This window comes from Mastigoproctus giganteus, chromosome 6 (genome assembly GCF_048544385.1).
Source record: "Mastigoproctus giganteus isolate SK-2022 chromosome 6, ASM4854438v1, whole genome shotgun sequence".
NCBI classification, from domain to species: Eukaryota; Metazoa; Arthropoda; class Arachnida; order Uropygi; family Thelyphonidae; genus Mastigoproctus; species Mastigoproctus giganteus.
Genome location: NC_143580.1, coordinates 141,527,889 through 141,550,669, shown reverse-complemented (window position 1 = coordinate 141,550,669; position 22,781 = coordinate 141,527,889). Strand labels below are relative to the sequence as shown.

The 22,781-nt window shown below is 38.0% G+C and overlaps 1 protein-coding gene across 1 annotated transcript in view; it reads left to right on the top strand.

Moving 5' to 3' along the window:
• LOC150084626 (UDP-GalNAc:beta-1,3-N-acetylgalactosaminyltransferase 2-like) overlaps positions 1 to 9,633 on the top strand; it is a 185,834-nt gene extending 176,201 nt beyond the window's left edge. The window contains exon 12 of the mRNA XM_090375365.1: positions 9,499 to 9,633. Coding sequence (XP_090231491.1) covers positions 9,499 to 9,627 — 129 coding nt within the window. The 3' untranslated portion in view covers positions 9,628 to 9,633. The remainder of the gene's footprint in view (positions 1 to 9,498) is intronic.
• The last annotated feature ends 13,148 nt before the right edge of the window (positions 9,634 to 22,781 follow it).

Genomic DNA, 22,781 nt, shown 5'->3' with positions numbered 1-22,781 from the left:
TTTAAAACCAGTTTTATGAGTAAACTTCGGTTAAACTCGGTTTTGAAATTTCTCGGTTTTATGCAAGCCCTAATTGAAATCATCTAGATGCATATGATGTCCAGGAGCATTATCTAATAGAAGCAAAAATCTTAAAAACGTTATTGTCTTTAAAAATATTTTTAAACCTGGGAATGGAAACAGCATTTAAACCAATCCTCAAAGAGAGATATTGTTATCCATGCTCTCTCTGGTTTGATCGGAAATACATGGGTAGGGTGGCTTTATTGATGCCCTTAAATGCACGAGGATTTCCAGAATGGTACACAAGCAGCGGTTTTAATCTGTAATCTCCCACTTCATTAGCCCCAAGCAAGAGCGTGGCCATATCTTTTGAAGCCTTGAAACCTGGCATTGTCTTTTCCTCTTTGGCAATGTACGTTCGATCCCGCATTTTTTTCCAATATAGAGCAGTCTTGTCAACATTAAAAATTTGCTGTGTTGAATTAGCCGCCTTCATCAATAATTTTTTCCAACCCATCACAAATCAGCACTGGTGACTTCACCGCATACTTTAATGTTTTGGAAACCAGTGCGATGCTTGAACCTATTAAACCACCTGTTGCTTGCCATGAACTTTGCTTGGGGTTCACCGTATTTATCCTTATTATCTTCATTAATACTTCTTGCTTTTGGTTGAATGGCCATTATACTAAGGGACTGAATGTGACTGAATCTGAGTTTCCATCCATATATTAATAGCTTTTTCCATCTTCAACATAGCACCTGAACTCTGTTTTGTGATCACTGTTGATCTTAAGTGCATTGATCCTTTGACATGTTCTTTTATACTATTTTAAAGGACATGTGCACTGTCCTTTAAAATAGTATTCGCTGTTGTAGTATCAGCAAGACCTAATTCCTTGCAATATATGACAAACTTTGTCCTGCTTCGTACTTTTTAATTAATCATCTTCATTTCTAAATCAGTTTTGTTTCATTTCCTAGCAGTGCCACCACTTACACGTTCCATTGGTCGCTTTCCTTACACCATTATAATACGTAAATAGGAATGAAGAGATGATTTTGAAAATTTATTTATTTTTTTATGGTTGAAGATTTCAATGAAGGGGAACTCATTTCACCATAATTACTTAAAAACCCACAATTGCAATTATCAGGATTATCACAATGCTATAAGATCGAGTTTACTACCCGTTTATAATAGATTGCGCTAACAGAAAAGACCAATAAACCAGAAAGTGCAAATTGTTTTTATTGTTTTATGGTAGTGACCTCCAGAAATGTGTTTTAGAAAAATGTCATAAAGGCGTTCAAAATTGATTCGTATAATGGGTACATATGATAATGATGAAAGTGTAGCACAATTTCCATTATAAATATGACCTTTTAGAGAGATAAATAGCTTAGTAATATGGCAAAATTTTCAACTTCCAAGCACTTGGAACGAATTACAAAAAACAAAACCAAAAAAAAAAATCCCAATGTTTTACTGGATTCACATTACGATATTTTTACAATACCCCCATTTATTCCTACAGATGCAAAATACATTTCCATATTTTTTTCAGTTTGTACCGGGTGGCAAAAACTTATATAAAGTCAAATTTCCGAAAATCTAGTATTACATAAGTCAGGGAGTTTCTGTACTCTGTTTGTTGAAATCTCATATTTAAAGAGAGACTGACTTTCTACTTAAGAAAATTAATGAGTAAATTAATATATATGAGCTGTGGCAATAAAGTTTTGGACTGGTGCGATAAAAATAACACAAAGTGAAGGAACATAAAAATGATTTTATTTTTAATCAATATAATCACCACCTAATTGAATACACTGTTTTTCTGGAAGAAGTTAGTGAAGGTTTCCAACGAGATGATGTTCAATTTGGCAGTTTTAGAATAAGCATTAGTAGAGGCATATGATGCAAGAAAGCAAACTTATGCAGCATCAGCCAGAAAAAAAAAAAAAAAAAAAACTTCTATTTCACCCCTCCATTCGTTCGAAATACCTGTCTAGCTGAGCCTTAAATTTATTTAGGCTATCAACTTCCACAACAAGGGATGGAAGTCTGTTCCACCAACCAACTACACGCTGGCTAAAGGTAAATTTCCGGATATCTATCCTACATCTGTCTTTCCTCGATTTGAATTTATACCCTCTCAGGTTATTATTCTGAGCAAGAGGCAGAATCCCATCGGCATTGAGCATGCTCAAACCATTCAAGGCGTTATACACCTCTATCAGATCACCTCGCCGGTGCTTAGTCTCCAGACACTGTAATTTGCAAAACTTAAGCCTTTCTTCGTAAGAGCAACCCTTTGTTCCATTCACTAACCTTGTTGCCCTTCTCTGTACTCGTTCCAGCAGCTCTACATCCTTCTTAAAATGAGGCCTCCAGACCTGTACAGTACTCAAGGTGTGGCCTGACCATTGCCTTATACAAGGGAATAATCACCTCGTTATTATACAAGGGAATAATCACCTCGTTATTATACAAGGGAATAATCACCTCGTTATTATACAAGGGAATAATCACCTCCTTATCCCTGCCAGAAAAATTCCTGTATATCATTGCCAAGACACCATGAGCTACTCTTGCAGCCCGTCTGCCTGCTCAGAGAACTTCATATCTGCCTGCACAATTACCCCCAGGTCCTTTTCATTCTCTACCACTGTCAGTGTAGTACCATAGAGTTGATACGTTGCTCTGGGGTTGCTGTTTCCCATATGTAGTACAGTCAGTCCTCGTATAACACGTGTTTACCCTACATGAATTCGATCATACACGATTTATAAATGGGGGAACGATATCTTATATAACACGAACCGAATTCGCTTATGCATGATTCGCCTTTCTGTTTACAAGAAATGGCATTCGAACGCAGAATCACCCCAACCGAACGCAACACGATAGGAATGAAGAGAAGATTCTGAAAATGTATTTATGTTTTTTATATCGGTGAAGGGAAAACACATTTCACCATAATAACGTAAAAACCGACACAATTCCAGCTATCGGTATAATCACAAATGCAATTAGATCGAGTTCACTACCAGTTTATAACAGATTCCACTAGCAGAATCACAACTGGAAATTGTTTTTATTGTTTTATGGTAGTAACCCCTTGAAATGTGCTTTAGTAAAATGTGAGGTGTTAATAGTGTATCTCTGCCTTTACGGTGTTGTTTATTCAGTTGCTACACGCGTGCAGCTTTGTTTATGTGTATCAAGCGTGCCTCCTCGTTTTGTAATTGTGCTTTATTCCCTAAAAATGAGTAAAATACTTAAAAGGTGTGAAAAGGAAGCGTCCTGGTGAAGACACTGCAGATTCAGAGAGGAAAAGAAAAGCAATATCGATAAACAGGCGGACTGGGTCAAAAATTCTTACCCAGGAAAATTTGTAATGGCCTCATACTATGGTTTATGGCCAAAATCACATCGGCCTCCGGCCCACCGGGGTTTCCCCGGTAAGGCTTATGGCCAGTCTGCCTCTGTCAATAGAGAAAAAATATGAAATTGTCAAACGCTTTGAGCGAAATGAAAGACCGTGTGATATTTCACGTGCTAGAGACCTAAATGAGGCAACGCCGAGAATTAAAAAGAAAGCAGAGAAAATAAAAACAACTTTCATAGCAGGAAAAACTCAAAGTGTAATTAAAATCCATTAGATTAAGACACAAAGAATTGGAAGAGATGGAACGGCTGTCATCTGTTTGGATAGAAAAAGAAACAAAAAACAAGTTTGCTTACGATAGAAGCAAAAGAATTAGAAATATTTAATATGTAATAGTCGTAATAAAATACGTAAGTATTTTATTACGATAATTTATTATGTTTGGTAATGTTATGATTACAAATGTGTGTTCAGTCTTGGGTGGTCGGCACCTAACCCTATTTTTCCCATAGGGCCTGTTGTTTATATTCACGATTTTGCATTGCAAAAGGGTTTCTAGGAACACAACTATCGTGCTATACGAGGACTGACTGTACTTTACATTTGTCAATGTTAAACTTCATTTGCCACCTCTCAGTCTATCTGCTCAACCTTTCCAGATCCTGTTGCAGCAGCATAGTGTCAGTAGTGTCCTTAACAACCCTGCCAACTTTTGTATCGTCTGCAAACTTGGACATTAAGCTCGATATACCATCATCAATATTGTTTATAAACACAGAAAACAATAATGGACCCAACACTCAACCCTGAGGGATTCCACTGATAACATTAGTCCACGATGAGCAGTGTCCATTGATCACCACTCTCTGTCTTCTCCTCCTCAACCACCCCTTTATCCATAGCAGCAATTTGCCTCCAATGCCACACTGCTCCAATTTATGCAGTAGTCTTCCATTTGCAACAGTATCAAAAGCCTTTCTAAGATCCAAGTATATAATATCAAAGTTATTCCCTGCATCCAGTTCTTTTGTGACTGCATCATAGTATCCAATCAAATTGGTCAGGCAAGACATCCCCTTAACAAAACCATGCTGTGTCTGAGCTATAACTGAAGTCTTGTCTAGATGATCCTGCAGTGCTTCTTTAGCCAGTGCCTCCATTAATTTTCCTGGAACAGAAGTTAAACTCACTGGTCTATAATTACTTGTGTCAGCCTTTGATCCTCCTTTGTGAATTAGGGTCACATTTGCACATCTCCAGTCTATGGATACCTCCCCTGAGTCCAGGGAAGCTCTCATAATTATGGCTAAGGGTTTGCTTACTTCCTTTGCTGCCTCCTTTAATATAACTGGATAGATCCCATCCACCCCAGGTGCCTTTCTTGTGTTTATCTTCAACAAAAACTTTACTCTCAGTTATTACAAGATTATCTAGCTTACTGCCAGAGTTGAATACACCTCTGGCATTCTCCTTGCCGAATAACTCCTCATGTGTGAATGTCGATGCAAAATATTCATTTAGTTTGTTAGCTACCTGAGCAGAATCATCAACAGTTGAACCATCGATATCAAGTGGACCAATCTGATTCATCCCCTTCCTTCTAGAGTTTACACAAGTAAAGAACTCTTTGCTGTTTTTCTTTGCATCCCTTGAAAATTTTTTTTATGTCCTCAACATCCTGAAATCACTTTCCTTTGATGGCAGTTTTCACCGTGGATGGCTGATCTGTACAGTGCCATATTTCATCAGAAATGTTTTCAAGAAGTGTGGAATGGACAGGGGCCATGTTGTGCAACAAGAACCAGCTGCCTTTCTCTCAAAATTGCAGCCTCACCTGGGAAATGCACTTCAGTAGTCTTTAAAGCACCTTTGAAACTCGACATTGACTCTCACCCTTTCAGGTGCAAATTCCTTGTAAATCACACCCCGTGTCGAAAAACACAATCAGCATCATCTTGATCCTGGACTTCTGTAAGCAAAACCTTTTGGGCCTGTGTGATAATTTTGTAGTCTACTGTATGCTCAGACACATTGTCTCTGTGTCATACTGAAACACCGAACACTCATCTCCATTGACAATACAGTCAAGTAAATTAGGATTGTTTTCACAAATCTGGATGAAGTCTTCACATGATGACACTCTTTGTTGCTTCTGCTCATCCGCAAGGCTGTGTAGCACAGATTTTGCAAACTCCTCCCCCCTAAATCTTCATGCAGAATTTGACAAATTGTCTCCTAATTCATATCCTACTTATCAGTCATCATTCCAAGGGTCAAACAACAATTTATTGCCACAAGTTTCCAAACTTTTGCAACTCTGTTCTCATTTTGAGAAGCTGATCAACACCCACTTCTTGGGTCATCACAAACATCCTCACATCCATCTTTGAACCATTCATACCATTCAAAACACTGGTATGATTTAACATTTCATCACTATAAATAGTGTATGAGGACCAACCCACAAATTCCAGTCAATCTCTGGAAAATTAAAATCCGTCATTATAAGACACTCTGATTTACTGGGCCACTCTATTTCTCTGCACAATTGCTCATTATACTCATCAGTTTCATTAGGCCTATAACACACACCTACTCTCATTTTCCCTTTCCCAGTGCTTATGTCACACCAAGCAGACTCAACATTGCATTGTCCACCAACATCAATTGGATGCACTTCCTTAGATTTTGTGTTTCTTAACTAACAGCATAACTCCTCCTCCTCCTTTCCAGTCCTGTCTGTGTGACACCATGTCTCTGATATCCCATCATCTGCCTTTGATGCCTTGACTAGCACTTCAAGCTCATCAAATTTATTAACTATATTCCTAGCATTGGTGTACACACAAGTATGCATACACCTGTTTCTACTTTTAGTTACCCTAACACTGCCTATGTATTTACTTGTTCCACTATGACTCCCAGCAGTCCTGGAAATCGCCATTGCCTTGCTTTCGGCTACTGCTCAATTGCATTTCAATAGAAGCAGTGCAGGAATCACTTTCACCTCTGCCAGCGGCTACTGTTAATCTGCTAGTGTCCTTGTATCCTCTCAAGTTAGCAGTTTTCCGAACCAAATAACTCTGCCTTGATAGCATCAGCAAATATTCTTGCAACTTCCTGTTTAAGTGTATCCCATCCCTGTAGAAGCAGTCTCTCCTGTTAACAAGCACAGACGGGGCTGAGAAAAATTCTACCTCTTGAGCCTTACACAATCTCTCCAGGGCCTAATTGATCAACAAGGCTCTCATCATAAACTCCCTCCTATTGTGTCTGGGCAGAATTGTAGACACTTTCAAATTCAAATTCGCTTTTTTTCAACATTGATGCAGTGATGACAACCCAGTTGTGAAGTATAACTCCACAATATGGGAGGGCCCCTCCGTAACCAGGTGGGCAGGAGCAGCAGTGCATAACACACGCTTCTTGATTAGACCGGGGTTCGAGCCCGTGACCACCGCATATCCCCGGAGCAATATGGCCTTAGTTGCTAATGCTCCTAAAAAAAAAAAAAAAAAACAATATGAGAGATGCCTGATGATGTAAGGTAATTTAGGGCTAGAGCCTCAGGTTACGAAAGAGGTTAACTTACATATGAGTTAGTGCAATAGCCTCATTTCTGTATGCAGCCAACTACTTAAGAAGTTGCAAATTGGCATCCTTTAAGTATATTTCATATTGTGAATATCTTCACAATGAGTTACCATGATATTGCACTACCTCAAATAAGTAATGCTTCACCATAGGAGAACACTATTGTTACTTATTCTTGGCACATACCACCACCCATATGCCACCGTTTCGAGTTTAATGACTCCTCATCGGTGGGTACCGTGGTGGTGGTTCTGCTGAAAATTAGTAACAATAGTCTTATGTTATTAACGCTAACAATGGTGAAGCACTACAATATTGCACTGGAGGTAGTGTAATATCATGGTAACTCGTGAAGATATTCACAATATGAGATATACACTGAAAGGACAGAATTAACTCCAGGGGCTCACATCTGGTGAGTATGGGCTTGGTACACCCAGGGTCCTAGCTGGATATCATCATTCTTCTCTTTCTTGGTGATGACCCTTGTTTTCGCTCTCTCTCTCTCTCTCTCTCTCTCTCTCTCTCTCTCTCTCAGGGTAACTCAAATTTTTTTTGGCTGGTGCAGCAAAAGCCTCAGGCTTCCTTGCATCATATGGCTAATTATAATAATAATTCATCGGATAACTAACATCATCACCCCTCTTACTAGTGGACAAACTACCTATATACATGCCACTGTTTGGCATGTATATAAGTACACTGCATTCACATAGACAGTAATTTGATGTCAGTATGGATAAACATCATGAGTTAACCTACTTTGAAAGAGGGATGAAAGTGGGTGTCCGATGCATGAGTCACTCTATCGCGGAGGTGGTACAGAATTTGCCCAATCATCATTCGACAGTATCAAGAGCCATTTCCGTAATAACATTTCATCATGGAAAGTGCTGTGGGCAGAGAAAGGTTGTGGATGAATATGGCCATCGATGTCTGTCTGGCATTGTTTCAGCCAACTGGAGAACAACACTAGCACAAATCAGTGGCGACTTCAACGAGGGAGGTGCCAGAAATGTCTCTACCAAGGCCATCAGGCAATCATTAGCCGCAATAAGTTATGGGAGCTGCCAGCCCACCAGAGTCCCATTGCTAACACCACGACACAGGATTCTACATCTCAGTTGGGAGAAAGAACATTGGCACTGGACCTTAGATGATTGGAGACAGGTCTCCTGAGTCCCATTTCCAGTTATTCCAAGCAGGCAGCAGGGTGCGTATCTGGCGCAGACCCACAAAGCTATGCTCCCACCATGTCAACAAAGAAACTGTTCAGGCAGGTGGATGATCTGGTCTGGGGTGCATTCAACTGGTACACATTGGGACCTCTGGTACATCTAGATGCATCTCTGAACGGTCCAGGTTACATGTCCATCTTTACAGACTATCTGCATCCCTTCATGATCATTGTGCACTCACAGGGTAATGGACTCTTCCAGCAGGTCAGCCTGCCTCCTCACAGAGTCATAATGACTAGAACATGGTTTGAAGAGCATTCCACAGATTTTACGACCATGGAATGGCCTCCCCGTTCATCGCCCATGAACCTTGTGGAGCATCTTTGGGATGCTGTGGAAAGGTCTATTCGAGCTTTTGATCCTCCCCCCAGGAATGCGATGGAATTATGGACAGCAGTGCTGCAAGCATGGGTTGAAATACCTGTGGAATGCTTTCATAAACTAGTAGCCTCAATGCCTCGCCATGTGACTGCCCTTATCTGGGCAAAAGGTCAACCTACCTGATACTAGGTAGGTATCCCATGATTTCTGTCCACTCAGTGTACTTAAATGATACTATTGCACTAACTACTACATAAGTTAACCTCTTTCATAATCTGCTCCCTAAATTATGTTGTAATCTAAATTACCTTACACCATCAGGCATCTCTCATATTTAGGAGTTATACTTCACTACTGGGTTGTGAAGGGTACCTGCCCACTCACCGATGAGGAGCCAGTAAGCTCCGAAACAGTGCCGTATGGGTGGTGGTGGTATCTGCCAAGTATAAATAACAATAGTCTTCTCCTATGGTGAAGCTTTACTTATTCAAGGTAGTGCAATATCTTGATTACTTGTTGTGAAGGTATTCGCAAGATGAGATATACTTAAATGATGCCAATTCGTAACTACTTAAGTAGTTTGCTGCATACAGAAATGATGCTATTGTACTAATTTTGTACATAAGTGAGCTTCTTTTGTAACCTGAGGCTTTAGCTCTAAATTATGTTGTATCATTATTTTTTAAAATTTTCAAAAAGTGCTAAATTTTTTAGCTTTTATTTTAATAGTAAAATTTATCAGATATTTGAGGTTTTACTAGATATATATGCCCTCCCCATCCCTCTCTGTCAGCATATTTTCATGCTTATGTTAATACCATAGTTTCTAGATATAATTAGTAAGTCAGGCAGCTTTTTTTTTTTTTTGCTCAAATAATTAAATTTTACTAGAAACTTTTATTTGAAATGAGAATTGCACAAATTACATAATATTACTCTATTATCAGGATGATCGTTGGAACTGTGATAAACACTGTGATGAAACAAGCCTCAGCAGAACTCAGATGATTACTAATGAAATGCATGAAGCATGGAAAATTTATAAGCAATGTGGCAACTTGTGTTATTGTAAATGACCAGAATTGGAGTATATAAAAATATATAAATGATTACTTTGATTTTTAAAATTTTTTTTTGGCAAAGAAGAACAATAAAAGAAATGCATCTTTATGGATGTGATAAAGAACAGTAATCATTTATCTGTTGTTTGTTTATTTATTCAATTATCATTAATTAACAGATTTTTTTCATTGGAAGTAATTTGATTAAAACTAGATGTCGATCAGGCTTATGGTACTTACGCTCCCACCTAAAAGCTTGGAATCGCAGCATTTATGACAACAGTTTACATTAATTTTTTTGAAATTGGTTATGACAGTGGAAAGTTTAATATAAAAAACAATAAAGTGTTTTAAGATTTTTTACTAACCATTCAAATATTTATAGCAAAAAATATTGAAATATTGAAAATTAAAAATATATTGAAATTTTTCATCAAAATATCTTCCAGAAGATTTTATCGCTGCCTTACACAGATGTAGCATTCTGGCAATTAATTTTATAATAGTGTCTTGACTAATGTTATTCCAAGCAATGATCTGCAAGGTTCCCCATAAATTTTGTGAAGATGAACAGACTTGACAGTCTAGATGATCCCATAAAAGCTCAATTGGGTTTAACTCAGGCAATTGGGGTGGCCACCCCATAATTTGCAATACCCCCTCCTGTTGTTTGGTTGCTAAAAAGTCCCTGCACTGTTTAGAGCTGTGCTTCTGCTCATTGTCTTGTTGTAATATAAATTTTTTTTTAACTCAACTTAGATTTCAGATGCGATTAGTTGTCAATTGCATTTAGAAATCAGTGTTATGGTCTTATCTTGTGCTTCTGTTTTTATGCATGGTCATTCTGATCTTGGTTTGTCCTTTAAATTGCATTCTCCTTGAATCGTTGAATGGTAGTTTGTAGTGCTTTAAACACACCTAGTATTTTGCCAATACTTCTGATGGAATAACTTTCTTTATACAGAATTATAACGGCACTTCTTTTTTCAACACTCAGTTATTTGTTATGTTTTTTTTTTTTTTTTTAGGACCATTAGCAACTAAGGCCATATTGCTCCGGGATATGTGGTGGTCATTCCCTGACCTTTCCGCATCCTCCGTATTTGGTGGTGACGGACTCGAACCCCGGTCTAATCAAGAAGCACGTGCTACACACTGCTGCTCCTTTCCACCTGGCTACGGAGGCACAACATTCAGTTCCTTAGTTCTTTCCATGTATATCAGAAAACACACACAACTTACACCAAACTCCTTTTGAATGATGTGTTTTAGATTTTATGTTAGTAAACACATTTTATAATGTGTTTAATGTTTTGTAATAATTTATATTATTACAAAACACTCCAGAATCACCTCTTCTCTAATATTGAAATAGTACTCCCACTTTCTAGAATATTCTAAAATCATCTATAACATTCTATCACATTCAAGAGTCTTCCACACCTTTCTGGAATATTTTGGAAATTTCTTAGATATTATTTACGTTTTTTAATTTCTATACATAATAGAAAATATTTTAATAAAAATTGGTAAACAAGTTGGTCCTAATTTAATAAAACTTTGAAAATTAATAAAAACGAAGTGTGATTCCAAACCTTTAGGCAGGTGTGTGTATATATTGAAACAGCAGCACATGCAAGTTTTTATACTGGCCAAAAAAATATGAACCTTAATTCAGTATTGAACTGGGCCACCTTTATTTTGAATAACAGCAAAATGTGCAGTGCAATGTGGATTCTGTAAGATATTTTAGTGTATTTTGTAACCATTCTTCTAGCAAATTGTAACCATTCTTCTAGCAAAATATTACATAGCTACAATAAAGTTAAAGGTAGAGGACTTCAATGTTGAATAGCTCTCCAGCATATCCCACACATTCTCAATAGGATTGAGATCAGTGAATGTGAGGGCCAGGAAAGATGGAGGAAATCTATGTCATGCTCTCTGAACCATTCTTGTACAAATGTACTGTTGCATTGTCATACCTAAAGTGGCCATCTCCTTTGGGATAAAAGTGTAATAACATTGCAGGGTGCAGCAGTTCTGACACTAAATCCAGGTACTCTCTGGATAACATTTGACCTTCCACCGGTATCAATGGACCCAGTCCCTGCTAACAAAACATTCCCCATACCATGATACCATATCCAGATGCTTGGATTGTCTTAACATGTGATCTATCAGACTAGATAGATCCATTGCTTCATGAGGTTCTCGACACACTCTCTGCCAACCATCAGTGCAAACCAAAGTGTATCATGATTCATCTGACTCCAACTTTCTTACATTGTTCCACTCTCCAATCATAACAATCTCACCACCACTACAAGCAGATTTTTCTGTTTTTCTCTGAAACAAGTTGCTTCTGAATAGGCAGGCAACTTATAGTACCCAGTTTCTTCAATTCCCTACGTATAGTACAGATTGAAATGGGGCAGTAATTTGCTGCAAACTGGATGTACCATTTTTCCATACAGGCCTCCCTAGAGTATGATAGCCTCACTTTTGAAGCATTGTTTTTCTGCCGCATTTATGCGACAGAAATGTACGATTGCCTCAAAAGCTTTTGAGAAACTGTCTTTCGTTTTTTTAATCTTGGCTGCTGCTAAACATGTACACAGATATGACCTTTTTCAAGTCTGATAGATCTTTATGCTTTGAAGCAAAACATCATCACCCCACATCGAAGTGGCGCCTCCATAGCCAGGTGGACAGGAGCAGCAGTGCGTAGTACATGCTTCTTGATTAGACCGGGGTTCGAGCCCATGCCCACCAAATACGGAGAATGCGAAAAGGTCAGAGAATGACCACCGCATATCCCCAGAGCAATATGGTCTTAGTTGCTAATGCTCCTAAAAACCAAATAACAAACAAACCCACATCAAAGTTTTCTTTGCATCTGTTTGCATAACCTTCTGCACATTTATTTACATTTCTTCTGTCTCTGACGTCTTAATTCGATTTTTTTTGTCCAGTATGTATATATTTCTAATGGTATTATGAAGATTGCACTGAAAAATTATTTGAACTCTGTTGTATGTGTTCTTTAAAAGGCATTACATAGTAAATGCAATGTACTGCATATGGGTAGTTGTAATTACAGATTAACATACCAAATGTGTGGTACTACACTCAGCATAGTGAAAAATGAAGTAGACTTGCATGAGGTTCTTTGACAGTGTAGTCTCTTTCTGAGACTACATACATGAGGCATAAATTCAAATTGAGGAAGCATGGTTTCAGGATAGATTCATTGTTGGAATGACCTTTCAACTGTTGTTGTTGTGGAAGTGGGATAGCTTGAATAAATCCAAGGAAGAAATAGGCAAATTCTTAGAGGGGATGAAGATGGGTGAAGTGGGTTTTTTTTTTTTTTTTTCTCCAATGCTCTATATCAGGGGTCAGCAACCTTTTTTGAGTGAAGAGCCATTTTTTATCTAATTTTAAAAAAGAAAGAATCCAAAGAGCCACACCTCACCTCAAGCTGGGGGAGGAGGGAGTTTTTTAAGAAATGGAATAGAGTAGGAAGCTGTTTATTAAAAATATATATACAGTCGAACTTCCCTATAACGAATTCGATAAATCCAGCGAAAAAATTCGCTGTAGAGAAATTTTGTTATACAGAGAATATCTTTTTTATTAAAAATTGTTATTTTATTCGAAAATGAATCTACATTTATGTTTAATGTATTTTATTTCAAAAACACTTATTTAAATTACATTTACACAATTTTCGCCGGTAAGTATCACAAATTAAAAAAATCTGTAATTTTCGTTTGCACAGTACAATTAAAAAATGTCTGATTCTCAAAGAAAACCTCACATTTGTTCAGAGCATTAAAAACATTATCAAGAATATTTTTACAAACCTGTAGACCCATATGAACCATTTTAAAAGCGTTAATCATTTCTTCGCGAGTTGGCTTTTCTACGGGTTGTTCTGATGTGTCTTCAGTGTAATCGTTAATTTCTTCGTGATCATGGTTGCATCTAACACTGTTCAGCAGTATTTCATCTTCATTTGGATGTTCTGTTGTAGTCAGATCTTGATCTACATAAACATAGCTATCCAGTGTTATTTCATTTTCGGTTTCCGGATAATTGTAATAATGTCCAAAAGTTTTTCAGTTGTGAAAGGGGCAATTCATCTTGTTCGTCCAGTTATTGTTCGACTTCTGTATTCAGTGACATCGTTTTTCCAAACTTTTGCCAGTTCAGAGATGCAATCTCTAAGGTTAATTGTAACCTCTAAGTTTCTATTTTCTGATAACGCATTGACAGTCTTCATTATTATTCTCTTTCGATAATGAAATTTAAAATTTTTAATAATGCCTTGGTCTATTCTATTGGCTGTTTTGAAGTTACGTTTAGTGGTAAAAACAACTTCACACTTTTAAGTTTGGCAGAAATACTGGCAGGATGTGCCGGACAGTTGTCAGTTACCAACACGATTTTCCTTTTTTCTTTTGTTATATGCCTGTCTAGTTTTAATATCCAATCTTCAAAGATATCACTTGTCATCCATGCTTTTTTATTAAAGGTGTAGTCAACTTACAAAGATATTGTGCCTCTAAAACATCTTGGGTTTTTTGACTTTCCGATGACTAAAAGTCTTAATTTTTCACTTCCTGTCATATTTGCCCCAACTAGCACAGTGATTCTTTCTTTGCTTTGTTTTCCGCCAAAATATTTATCATCCTTAAAAGCAAGTGTTCTATTCAGTAAACATTTAAAGAATAAATCCATTTCATCAGCATTAAAAACATCCTTAGGTTCATATTCTTCCAAAATCTTCTTCAAGGTATTGTTCCTCCAACTGTTGCAATCTTCTTCGCTTACATTAACACTTTCTCCACAATTCTGTGGCGCTTCTTAAATTTATCTAGCCACCCAGTGCTCACATTAAATTCTGTATGTCCAAGGGACTGTGCAAATTTCAGAGCTTGTTGCTTAATTATTGGACCCAATATTGGTATATTCTTTTCACATGTCATTTGCATCAATTTTAGAACAGCTTTATCAACATCTTCGTATATACACAACTTAATTCGCTTCTTGTCTGCTCCTCCTTCATTGCATTTAAAATTTATTCTCGAATTTTTAAAATCGTAGATAAGCTGCTTGCAGGTATGCCATATTTCTCCGCAACATCTTTTTTCTTAAAACCCGGGTCAATATCATGAAGAATCTTTACTTTATCATTAATACTTAAACACTTTCTCTTCAACATTGTTTCCGCAATTGTCAAAATTACTCGACTGCAGCTCTTGCTGATACACACACCGCAAACTTCGTGCGCTGGCCATATAGTGAATTGTTAGTACAGCCTGCTCAATGACGTTCACTTGCCAATTCAACAGTATCACATGACCTTTCTTATCAATCACTTTGAAGAAATACGACTTTGTGAATTTCTTTTATTCTGCTTTCATTCATATATACACAAAAGAAAATTTATGGTTAATGTACGCTGTATGTTACTTTTCAGAAAAAAAAAAAAAATACAAGAGCATATAGCCTATGTGATTCATGACAAATTGTTCTAACAGAACGAGATAAAAAAAAAAAAAAAATTCATGAAAACCATATACTGGAAGTCCAGTTAGATGAGAACAAACATATCATATAATGATTGACAGGAAGGTCACATGGTACAGTTGAGGTGAGAAGCGAATGTCACTCAGTAGGCATTACTAAAATCCGACTATGGTAGCATTCTATGTATTGCCGCCGCAGCACGCTAAAGGTTTACCGCAGTGAATTTCGTTTTCCCCTGAGCCAACATCAATTTACAAATCCACTCTATTTATTGTGAAGTTTATGACCACTTTTAAGAAACCCATTTGGTTTTATAACTGTAACAAAAATGAAACAAAGACCATCCTATGGGCATCAGTGGCCACAAGTATTCACTAAAAGGATGATTAATTCCAGATGCTAATGCATAATTCGGAGGGAAGGGGGCCGTATATTTGAGCGGCTGTTTAGCAGTAAATGCTTGAAATCTTCAAAAATGCTTTTACTAATTTTTTTTAAAAATTCGTTATTGAGAGACTAACACTTAGCTATATGGGGTACTTTTACATGTAATTTCGTTTCAAGGTGCAATGTTTTGCAAAAAAATTTGTAATATAGAGAAATTTGTTAAATAGAAGTTCGTAATAGAGAAGTTCCACTTGTATATTGAAATATTATTAATACTGAAAAAGCATAACAAACATCCAGTTAGGTACTAATTAGTGTGACTTTTGCTGCTGAACTTCTTGAGCGAGTCTCTCAACATCAGGTAAGTATGCCACAATTTTCATCTTTAAAGATGGTGAGAGACTCACATTGTTCAGACGGTTTCTTGATTTATTTTTAATATAGTTCATGTTTGAAAATATTTTCCCGCAGAAATAGGTCAAACAAAAAACTGAGAGAAGTCCAAACGCAAATGTTTTCAAATTTATATACTTGTCCAGTAAGCTACTCCAAGCATCGAACACAATTTGGTCTTGCTTTTTCAACTCATCTATCACTGTACATTTGTGTAGTATTGCAAGGGCAGCCTTTTGCCTTGCCAAATCCTCAATTTCAGTTTTAAGGTATTTTAGTCTTGCACTCTATATGTCCTTGATTTTTAAGTCCTCTAATTCCATTTTAAATTGTGCTTCATGTGGGCTGAAAGTTAAAGAGCCACAGGTTGCCTACAACTTCTCTATATGCTCGCTTTCTTCCATCATTTGCTACTACTAATACTAAAACTAATTGAAAGATTTCAAGCGGCACTACCAACCACGTGTTGCTCATGCTCTTTATTGCTGCCTAAATTACACAGTAATTTAGGCATCTCCATTGGAGATAATGCCCAAACACATGATAAATGGCCAGGAAATTAAATGACTCCATCAAATTAAATTAACATTTCATGAACTTGTTAACAGTACTGGTTTACTTTATCAATGAAAAAAAATACATTAAAGCACATTAAAAACATTTAAATTAAGGCTAACACAAATAGACTGAAGAAACAAGTTAAAAGTTAACAACAAACAAACAATGTAATGCTGAAAACAATTTCAGGATTGTAGAGCTCGCCTGAGTCCTGCTTGGTTATCATATGTGTGGTAATGATTGCCTCAGATCACTGCCCATATGGAACTAGAATATCAACTGAAGGGGCATTCAAGCTGAAGAAGAAATTTTTCTGTTTCTGGATCTGTAAATTTTTACAGGAATATTGTGAGGAACATGTTAGCAATTCCTGTTAGCATTAGCATTAATAGAGGCATATGATGCAAGAAAGCAAACTTATGCAGCATCAGCCAATAAAAAAAAAAAAAATCGCCTCCCATTTGTTTCAAATGCCTGTCCAGCTCAGCCTTAAATTTATTTAGGCTATCAACTCCCACAACAACAGATGGAAGTCTGTTCCACCAATCAACCACCCACTGGCTAAAGGTAAATTTCCCCACATCTATCATACAACTGTCTTTCCTCAGTTTGAAACTGTGTCCCTCAGGTTCTTAATCTGAGCAAGAGGAAGAATCCCATCAGCATTCAGCTTGCTCAACCATTCAAGGCCTTATACACCTCAATCAGATCACCTTGCAGGTGCCTACTCTCCAGATGCTGCAATTTGCAGAGCATAAGCCTTTCTTGGTAAGAGCACCCCTTTGTTCCCCTCACCAACCTTGTTGCCCTTCTTTGTACTCATTCTAGCAACTCTACATCCTTCCTAAAATGAGGCCTCCGGACCTGTACACGCTACTCTAGGTGTGGCCTGACCATTGCCTTGTATAACGGGATAATCACCTTCCTGTCCCTGCCAGCAAAATTCCTATATATCATTGACGACTCCATTGACCTACCCTGGCAGCCTGTCTGCACTGATCAGCGAACTTCATATTTGACTGCACAATTACCCCAGGTCTTTTTCGCTTTCCACTTCCCTGAGTGTAGTACCACACAGTTGGTACTTTTCTCTTGGGTTATTGCACCCCATATGCAGTACTTTGCATTTGTCAATGTTAAACTTCAGTTGCCACTTCTCAGCCCATTTTCCCAACTTATCTGGATCCAATTGGAGTAGCATACTGTCTTTACTGTCGTTAACAACCCTGCCAACCTTCGTATCATCTGCAAACTTGGGCATTAAACCTGATATACCTTCATCAATATTATTGATAAATATACAAAACAATAATGGGCCCAACACCGAACCTGTGTTGTAGAAGATGGCCTGATTGATAGTATTAACTGTGCTAGTTCGGTTCTAAGAACCTATTGGTTTTGTTGTGCTGGTTGAGGTGACCAGTTTGTGGGATGCCAAAGTCTATGTCAAGACCTTTTGAACTCATGCCCCAGATTGATGTTTTTCAGCATCCCCTTGAGTGTGTTGAAGAAACTAGAGAGAATACTGATGAAGAACAACTCTACAAGGTCTCTTAGGCCTATAATTGAGATGCTCTGATTGAGTTCATGAGGTTAATTCATCTCACTACTTATACTCTTGTTATGTTCTGGAAAACAATATAGTTTTCCCAAAGTTTGACGATGTCCAGTTTCCACTGAATTGGAAGGCCAGATTTTTGAGATATAAAGGTGTCTGTGAGACAGAATCAAGGGAGGCTGTTCAAAGTAAACTGCAAAAACAAATATATGTGACTTGGTAAAGTTACATCCACTGATTGAGCCTTACATTCACTGAAACAACAACTGTAGTGGAGGTGAACAATTTTTTTTTTTTTTTTTTCTGGCTGATGCGATATAAGCTTGCTTTCTTGCATTATATGCCTCTACTTGCAAATAGCAAGAAACAGGTTGATATCTCCAGTTATTTACAACACTGTAATCTCTAATGATAATGAGTCAACTACTTGGCATGGTACTATCAATTTCATTCTTGACTCTCTTTTTCCTAATGACAACTTAATGCCTTGTATTCACTGGATTTGTCTATGGATTTTACTCTTGAGAGGTTAAAGGCTGCAATTCAAAAAGTTAAACCCAATAAATGTCCAAGTTTTGATGCCATATTTGACTGTTTTTTTTTTCTTATATTTTGGAAATTTGCCTTATTGAAAAAGCCTGGTAAATCGACTCCTCTCCTTTAGACTTTCTGCCTTGTTTCTAAAAAATAATTGTCTTGCTAAAAATCAATTTGGTTTCCCCCAGCCCCAGGTACTGAGGATTCTTTGGTTGAGTTCGTGAGTTTAATTCATTTCCCTACTTTTACTCTCGTTGTTTTCATCAACTTTGAGGTCACTTTTGATCCCCACCGGGAGCATCCTCGAAAGTCTTCACCTTCTCCAGTGTGCAAAACAGGTTTACTTAATTTTTTGGGACTAATTCTCCAATCATTTTGTCACAGTTGCTTCGAACTTTCACATATAACCAGACTAGTATTTCGTGGCTGTCCCCAGAGCTTATTTTGCTCCTTTTTGTGGAACGTAGTTTTAAACCACTGGTCTTTTAAAGGACTACAAATCTTACTCTTCACTTTGCTTTTGCTGACAATCTTCCTCTGTTTTTCTATGGTAATTACAGGACTCAGATTGAAACCACAGCTAATAAAATTCTGCTTGACTTCCACAATTGGATCTAAGTATTAGCAATCTGAAAATTTCACCTATCAATTTGCATGATGGTTTTTAAAGGTCATTCTTTCTATCGCCTCCTGTCATCAGGATTAATAATCAATCCATTCCTTTTGTTACAATGACAAAATATTTAGGTCTTAAAATTGATTTTAAGAATGTTTTGAGAACAAGTCGAGAAATACCATCAGGGCATTTGGCAAGTTCTTGGCATCAAGACTTCAAAATTCTTCTGATATCCTTTTAACTGAAGACCACTGTAGGCATTCATTGGAGTATACTGGGAATGGTAGGAGGTGGTTTACCAAGATTATCGCTATATGAGTTAGAAGAAAGTCTAACAAAGCATGTCAGTTTTATTTTTGACTGAAATGGCAATAGAACCATGTGGTTTTGACAGAGACAGAAATAGAGATGGGCAATAGTTTCAGGCAATAGTTTTGAAAAGAGACCAGAATACTTGACTACCACTTAAAAAAGAAGCAAGTTTTCTACTCATAGCCTGTTCAAAATCTAGTTTTTAGTGAATAATAACTGCTTTGTTGCGAGATTTGGTGTAGAAAGGAAATGAACCTGGATTTTTGGATACAAACCAATTGGGATATGCAACATTGTTATTGTTATCTTGAAGAGTCTTAGCACATCAGTTGGAAAACCAAGGTTTAAATAAAGGATAAGATTAAGGTTGGGGAGAATAAAGAATTTAATTTCTGAAGGAATAATTTCACTGACACATCAGAAGACTTGAAGATTTCCAACCAAGGAAAAGAAGAATAGAAATCTTGCAGATCATCGAATTTTGCATTAGCATTATTGTAATGACAAACAATATGAGGTTGAGAATAGTCACGAGAGAATAGCTCCATTGAGAAGATAGCATCACCAAGTTGTGATCTGAAGTGACTAGAGCACCACTCACTCGTCGTTTATGAAAAGAAAATCAAGCATATTGGCTGTGTGATTAGGATTGTCTGGTATCTGGTAAGTAAAGGAACAATCTGAGCACACTCATTAGTAATTGCAAAGCTTCAATATCTCAACCAGCTGGGTCCATGTGACTAGAAAACGGAAGCCATCTGGAGCTGTGAACATTAAAATCACCAAAGCAAATGATTTCACTTTTAGGAAAGTTCGACTGAAAAAAGTCAAGTTTCAAAGGGAGGAAGTCAAAGAGTTCCAAGTGATTAGTGGTAGCAGCAGAATGATAGAGGCAAGAGATGAATTTGACAAATGCAGTAGAGATTGATTGATTGTTTAAGGGTTTTATGGTGCATTAGCGCATATGTGGTAGAGAGATTTTAAGCCAGATGAGATCAGAAATAGGATTTTCCAAATTACTAAGTCTGTGACAGTGATCAGAGCAGGCATATGCACAAATGCCACCTTTGAGGCAAAGGTAATCATACAGTGAATAATCAGGACAACTGAGATCAACAATGGTTGAATAAACTGTTAATTGGGGGGTTTTTTTTTTTTTTTTTTTCAGAAAAAGCAGCTGAGGCGTGGCAGAATATAAGTGGAAATAGACACTATTGAGATTGGAACTGAGACTATGTATATTTGTGAAATGAACAAGGAAGTGTTTGCGAAGGTTAGTTCTTCTGTTGGCAGTGGGGAGAGGGGTTGGGAAAAATGAGAGAACAACCACCCCATGTGAAAGGAATGAAAGCGCATAAGGAAAAGGGTCCCTATATTGAAGTACCATTTTTGGACACTACCCACACTGGCCAGTGTTTGCATCTCACACCATGCCAGCAAGGTAGCTGTGGCATGTTGTCTGCTTAGATGGGCATGGAGCCATTTGCCCGCAAGTCAACCACGTCTTCCACTACCCAGGATTGCAGGTCATCGTTTAGATGATTCTTTGAGTTAATTGGCCATTGGAAGACTTAAAGCCAAGCAGTCACCAGTGGAGGTGGCATGCTAGCTTAATGTGTCATCTCGGCACTATGGAAGCAATTTCAGGAGACAGGAATGATTAGAAAAAATGACCAACTTTGCCAGAGGGCTATGTAAACCACAACAGGTCACTATCTGGCTTTAACACCAAGACAAAAACATACAATTCCTGGCAATCAACAGTCCCTTGAGGTTGCTGTGACCACAGGTGAAAACATTTCCAACTGGATTGTGCTAAGAAGGCTCAATTCAAGTGGGCTCTGCAAAGGAAGCTAATAGTTTGTATCCCATGAACCGCTGCAGAGCTTGCCGAAACTGGTGCTGTGAACATGTGACTTTTAAGGGTGCAATTGATCCAGATTTTCTTTAAATGCATGATGCCACTACATATACACTGCCATTCAAAGAAAGTGCATTACCCCTTAAAATTGTAATTTCTTACAGATTGCATCATATAAGATTGGCATGCGTAGGTGATGATGTAATATTGCTTCAGCTGTTACTTTCAGCTATATAAGCACGCTCTGCAAGAGTTGCAGTCATTCCTTGCTTGGTTAAGGATGGCAAGTTACGTGCAGTTGACGCCACAAAGAAATAGTGCTATCGTTGCTTTACGTGAGGAAAGATGTTCTTCCCATCATATTGCTTATACACTGACTGGGTCTGCGTGGGTAGCACAGTGGTATCATCACCGTCCTCCCCACACCGGGTGGAAAAGGCCTGGGTTCGAATCCCGTCGATGATGCGAGGAACTTTAATGGGCTTTTTTTCACTCCGTGGCTGAGTTAATCGGTCTCGGGCGTAGATAGCAAGGTTTTTCTCCCCAGTAATGGGTTTTTTCATCCAGCAAAACAGGCAAATCGACCATAGGGCATACGCAATTTATAGACACAAATACAGGTTAATGTATTTATTTACGGGCAACTCTAAAATAATAATTTGATTTAAATACACTGACTGGGGGAGGCGACAGTGCTCCTGTTCCCTCCTCTCCTCGCCACCCCCTATTTTTCTCCTAGTGGGGCACGGGCATGCCCCACTGTTCTGCCCTGGGGTCGCCTTTTCTATCGTCCCTATACTTCTGTCTTCCCCCCCCCACCCAGTCTTCCTCCCTACTCTGCCTGTATCTCCAGCGATGCCCCACACAATGAAAAAATTTTTAAAAAAGTGTCCAAAATTCTCACTGCATACGTGAACCCCTTTCAGCTTAACTAGATTCTAGTGTGCATCACCCTATTTTTTATTATTATTTTTTTTTTCCATAGGCCCTAGCCACTGAAATTTCAGGAAACTAGGTGGCAGGGCCTGCCAGAGTAAATAATTTCTCAATACTGGTGTACCTCGTCTGCCTCCACGGGGCAAAGTGTGAGCAATGTTGGGCTCCAGCAGGGGTCTAGTGGCTAAATGGCCAGAAGAACAATGATACACAACACTACACTCATACAATATCCATACACTTTTAAATCTCTGGCCTTACTAGTGAACTGGTACACCTACAATGAAAGCAACGCAGAGATGGGGGGAAACCCCTTGTGCCTTTTGACACTAAATACATTTTACACTTTTACACCGACTGAAATCTATGAAGACCTGCGATGCCAGCTGGTCACAAGGATCCACTCCCTACTCTGAAAACCAGGAACACCTAATAATATAGGAAGAAGGATACTACAGGTTATTCACCCAATT